The sequence below is a fragment of the Triticum dicoccoides genome, chromosome 2A (assembly GCF_002162155.2).
Source record: "Triticum dicoccoides isolate Atlit2015 ecotype Zavitan chromosome 2A, WEW_v2.0, whole genome shotgun sequence".
NCBI lineage: Eukaryota > Viridiplantae > Streptophyta > Magnoliopsida > Poales > Poaceae > Triticum > Triticum dicoccoides.
Window position 1 is genome coordinate 634,393,656 of NC_041382.1, and position 5,016 is coordinate 634,398,671.

At 52.6% G+C, this 5,016-nt stretch overlaps 1 protein-coding gene across 1 annotated transcript; it reads right to left on the reverse strand.

Moving 5' to 3' along the window:
* Positions 1-963: 963 nt before the first annotated feature.
* Positions 964-3,596, reverse strand: LOC119355894 (protein YABBY 5-like). The gene is made up of 7 exons (XM_037622777.1): positions 2,965-3,596; positions 2,697-2,870; positions 2,405-2,594; positions 1,816-1,864; positions 1,626-1,701; positions 1,433-1,513; positions 964-1,305 (listed from the first exon to the last, which is right to left on the reverse strand). Exons 1-7 carry the CDS (start codon positions 3,100-3,102, stop codon positions 1,225-1,227), a joined length of 789 nt encoding a protein of 262 aa, XP_037478674.1. The 5' UTR covers positions 3,103-3,596; the 3' UTR covers positions 964-1,224.
* Between the last annotated feature and the right edge of the window lie 1,420 nt (positions 3,597-5,016).

The following is a 5,016-nucleotide window of genomic DNA, read 5'->3' on the forward strand; positions in this document are numbered from 1 at the left end:
TGATCGGAGCGGCGGACGGGAGGGACGAGGACCCTCAGCAACGCCGGCGGAGAGAGGCAGGCAAAAATCGCCTCGCGGATCGCCTTGGAGCGGTTCCTGCTGGCAGTTAGCGAACCCGGTAGGAGAGAGGTCGGGTATGATTGTCTTGTTTGGGTAGGTTGTTGTACACAGTTCGAAGCTGCTTGAGAAACATCCAATCCTGTGATAAGTATATATAGTGCTTTAATGCATTTTAGGAGGTCTTTAGAGGATTAATTTACCCAACCGTGTGATAAGTGTGCCTCCAACCCTGAATTTCTAAAACACGTGACTTAGCTCCTTGGCAACCACTTATGTACAATACAACAACTTTTGTATTTTGAATAACTTATTTACAACAATTTCTAGTTAGCAATAGAAATTCTCGGACATAACTATTACTCCTATATAATTTTCGCTCTTCATTATACAATTCTATTGGTTCCTCAAATTTCATACTCCCTCGGTCTATTGTCTAGATACATCCATATCTAAGACAACTTTTTCAGGACGGAGGTAATACTCCCTCATTTCTTTTTGGTTTGCATATAAATTTAGTCAAAGTCAAGTTTCGTAAACTCTGACTAACTTCATATTAAAAAATATCAATGTTAACAATATGAAATCAATATTATCGGATGCATTGTGAAATGTATTTTCATACTACGTAGTTTTAGTATTGTAGATGTTCATATTTTTTTGATATAAATTTGGTCAAACTTTGTGTAGTTTGACTTAAAAAAAATGGAGTGAGTATGATTTGAGCTCTTTATTACTAGTGTCATGTTGAAAGATCCAAAATCCTATAGTAACATACATGTCACTAGTAATTTGAGGAATTCGAAGGATAAAAATCCCGCACATGTTCAATTATTCAGCAGACATGTAATTAGTAGAAAGCCGAAGTAAGGAGTTAGGATTATGAACTAATTTAAAACGATAATGTGAGGCAACTAGATCGATCTATTTTATGTCCATAAGATAAGAGGTGGCAAACACAGCAACCTCATTAGCTGATAGGCGAACATATAGGACTAGGGAAAGGGCAAAGGACAGGAAGAAACAAGGAAAACTAGAGGAATACTCGTAGATACGATACGATACATCTCAAGATCTCATATGATCCCCCCAGCACCCTAGCTAGAATGCAGCGAAATTAAGGCAATATATTCTATGGGAAGACGCTAAAACGGAGTGGCGCCCATGCTAGATGCCGCTGTGGCTGCTGCGGCCGCCGCCGCTGCGTAGAGACTTGTCCTTGAAGAGCATGCAATCCCCAGCTCCGTCCTACGTACACAGCACAAAGGGGAACATAAGTGCTAGCTGCTCAGGGCCTATGCTCGTTAGCTCAATCTGATTCTGCACGGACATAGTACTATATATAGGATTAGGTTTTAGGGCCTCCTTTACTTACCAACTGGCTTTGGATGCTGGTCTTCCTCATCAGGCCTTGGTCCGGCATCAGACCGAAATGGATGTGTGGAAAATGAGCCCACTGATGCATACAGACGATCGATGAGAAATACACAAAGCATTGAACAAATCAAAGATCGAACCGGATCCGATCAAAATGTGTATTAAGAAATAGAGAAGATGAAGTGCATTACATTCTTGGCAGCTGCGCTGAAAGCCTCCCTGTGGGTGATGTCCGGATTGTTGGCCTTGATACGCTGAATCTCGTCTCTGCATATACATACATAGGAACCCATGCATCATGCATATGCATTTTGCCAGAGAGAAGATGCAAGCTAAGACGGGGAACTAGAATGAACCATGCACTGATCAGTGATCACTCACTTGATGAATCGGTTGTATGCCGAGGGAACTCTCTGCCGCTTCTCTGGATCTGCAGAATCACGGCAAGCAGCATTAAAATTAAATAAGGAGAAACACTTGGTAGCTTCAGGAACAGCACGGATCAAGGAGAAGGATCAGACAAATGCATCCTGGTGGCCCATTTGGTACCCCTACAGTCGTATACCTAACTTAGAGAGCTGATTATGTTTCTGATTCCTAATGCTCACTGCATTTATTTAGTTTAGTTCTCCTATATGCATATAGTATCACACACTGTGCATATGTTAACGTTGGAGTTTGGGGTAAAAAACCTCCACGGACAAAAGGTACTATTGAGCGGGTGAGCAAACTATTCATCCGGCCTCTTCCACTCAAAAACTCCTTTGACCGCCCAGAAAGAATCCTTAAAAGAGAGACAGAATGCATAAAGAGGAGCTGTATGCTATGCGTGGCGTGCTACCAAGAACAGTGCAGCTGCACATGCATGCTCCGGCGCCCGGAGCTCTCTTCTCCCAGTCCCAGGGCATGAAGGTGCTTTGACTAGTAGCTAGTACGTACGACCGGCAGCAGAACTGAGCTCGGCACTTACGCTTAGTCCCAGACGCAGCGCTCTTCCTCTGCGGGGTCTCCCTCTGCGCGGGTTTCTCCGGCGGCGGCATCATGGACATGGCCGGCGTGTTGATGGCGCAGCTGTTGCTGCTGCTGGTGATGCTGCTCACGTTGGGGCTGGCCTGATCAGTCAGTAGGCTCGACGGCGCTTGGAACGACGACATTTCATCCTGCAGGAGTCGAGTTAAGTTAGCAAATATCTGCCATCAGTTCAAAGACGCTGTACAAGTTAAGAATCCAACGCATAATGATAGGTAGGTATATATTCATACCAGGAGCCCGTGCGGCGACGCCGGCGAGGTCGGGGAGAGGAGCGACGGGCTGAAGGGGAGCTGGTTGGCGGTGGCCGGGAGCAGGAGGTTCCGGAGGTTGACGGAGAGCAGGTTGGCGCAGTGGCCGCATCGCACGGCGACCGTCTTGAAGAGGCTGCTGCACGGCACGCCCACCTGCATGCACACGCCACACGGACGACGAACAAGATTGTGAGACGAGAGAGGGTGGAAACGAGCGAACTCAGGAGCTAATCTAACGGAGGCGTACCGCGAGGATGGTGTCGCAGAAGTTGCAGTGGACGTAGCACAGCTGCTCCTGCTCGGCGAAGGGGGGCTGCTGCTGCTGCTGCTCCGCGAGGTGGTCCGGGAAGAAGCTGGTCTCGGACTCCGCGGGCGACGACATCATGGTGGTGGCCACAAGCAAAGCCGCGTCGCGTACAGTAAGCGTATGTGTATGCGCCCACCACCACCTGCTAGCTAGCTTGCTCGGCGTGCGCTTTGATCAGGAGAGGGGGTGGGGGGAGGAAGACGCCGGAGGAGAGGAGAGGAGAGGAGAGGAGAGGAGAGGGGTGAGCAGTGGTGGGGATGGGAGGGGGTTTATATAGTGGGGGAAACGGCAGTGGGGATGGATGGATGAATGGATGCGCATATACTCTAGTCTTGTCGACGAGACGTGATGAGTTGAGGTGAGGCGATTTGATTTGATGGGCACTCCTGGTGGATTTGATTGACCTGCCCGATTCGAGAAAGCCTCGGATCTGTCGTCTGTCGTCGTCGTCGTCGTCGTTGTTGCCTCTGGTGATTTGAAAGCCGGGATCCCCCCCTGCTCCTGCTCGCCCGCGCGAGAGCCAGAGCGGGCGAGAGAGGCAAGGAATGGGAATGGAGGGAGGTAGCAGGGCGAGTGAGTGAGGGGCAGATTGGGAAAGCCGAGGGGGGCAATAAAGCCAAAGCGTCCAGTCCCGCTCTCTCCTCTCCATGGACAGGGAACAGTGGCTGCAACAGTGCCCGGTAGCTAGCATCTTGGGACTGTTCCCTCTGAAAAGCGGGCAGGGCCGGAATGCGTGGTGGGGATCCATCGCCCGCCCGCCGCAGTGGGCCGGCCCACCTGACCGCCCGCTCCGGGACGTCGTCTCTGGCCTGCTTTGCTCTGGTCGCAGCTCGCTCGGCGCGTTCGGCACCACAGTGCCCACAGTCCTGTTCCGCGCTCGAATCGGCCGATGATCGCTTGTCCATCACTGTGTGAATCTTGGTGATCTGGCGGGCCTCCCGCGGTCAAAGCGGACAGCGATTCTAGCCGGAGCGCGTCTGTCCGGTCCGCCCTCGCAGAGGCCATGCATTTTTTTTTTTTGATTTATTGACTGGCTTCTCCGATTATCTAGCTTCGGTTTTTGTTTTGTTTGCCGCCGTTGATTGATTAGCGGCTGCCCGCCGGTGCCAAGCCTGGGCCTGGGCGGGGCTAGCAGTGAAATCGCAGCGTCGATCATGGCATCGCATGCGCAGACACCCGCAGGCTACATGGGCTACTACCTGGCGAATTGATTCCCCTCCGCCGGCGTGATGCAGATGCCTACTAAGTACGTACGTAAACCCTCGTCCCCTTGCCTGAGCGGCTAGCTAGCCAGCAGCTTGGGGGCCTGCGCGCCATGCATGGGGTTTCGCTCCCTGCGTCGACGTCAATGCGTGCCCCCCGCCGCCTGGCCGTGCGTACGGGGCCGGTGTCTCTCTCTCGCGCGCGCGAATGAGACCAAATGGACGGACGCATGGTCCCCGGCCAGCCGGTGGCGGTGGCTAGCCCGCTGCCGCTGCCGCGCCCGCCGTAGCCCGGCCGGTGCCCAGAGAAAAGAAGCACGTACAAGGCAGAACGGGCGGGAGCCAAAGGGAGGATTCGTTCGTTGGGGACCGGTTGATCCGAACGCCCGGCCCAACCGAACGCGTCCCCGTGTCGTCTTCTCGCGCGGCGGGCATGCATGTACTAGGTGTGGCGCTGCCGGCCGGCTAGAGAGCTGGCCTTTACTCCTTAAGCACACACTACTTATACTCCTATAGTAGCGATTTGCAGCGGCGGACCCGCGTGCACTTTAGCTCAGGTGCGTGTCGGCATCTCGCAAATGTGCGCAGGCAAGTCCGGTCGGTCCAGCACAAAGGTGCCTCTGCATGACACTGCTTATAGTGGCGTGTCTGTCCAACGCCTTTACCTCGCCGTCGCCGGCGCCCTTTTCTTGCATGGGGAGACTCAACGTGACAGCGGAAATGGGCTGCGGAGGAAACGGAGCTCGGTGGCTGGCCTGGCCTGGCCAGCTGAGAGCTCCGCTTTGTTTCA

Coding starts and splice junctions, on each gene's coding strand:
- LOC119355894 (XM_037622777.1), bottom strand. CDS start 3,102: ATGATGTCGTCGCCCGCGGAGTCCGAGACCAGCTTCTTCCCGGACCAC. Junction 1,702..1,815: donor GCATACAACCGATTCATCAA/GTGAGTGATCAC, acceptor ATGTATATGCAG/AGACGAGATTCAGCGTATCA. Junction 1,514..1,625: donor TCAGCGCAGCTGCCAAGAAT/GTAATGCACTTC, acceptor TGTATGCATCAG/TGGGCTCATTTTCCACACAT.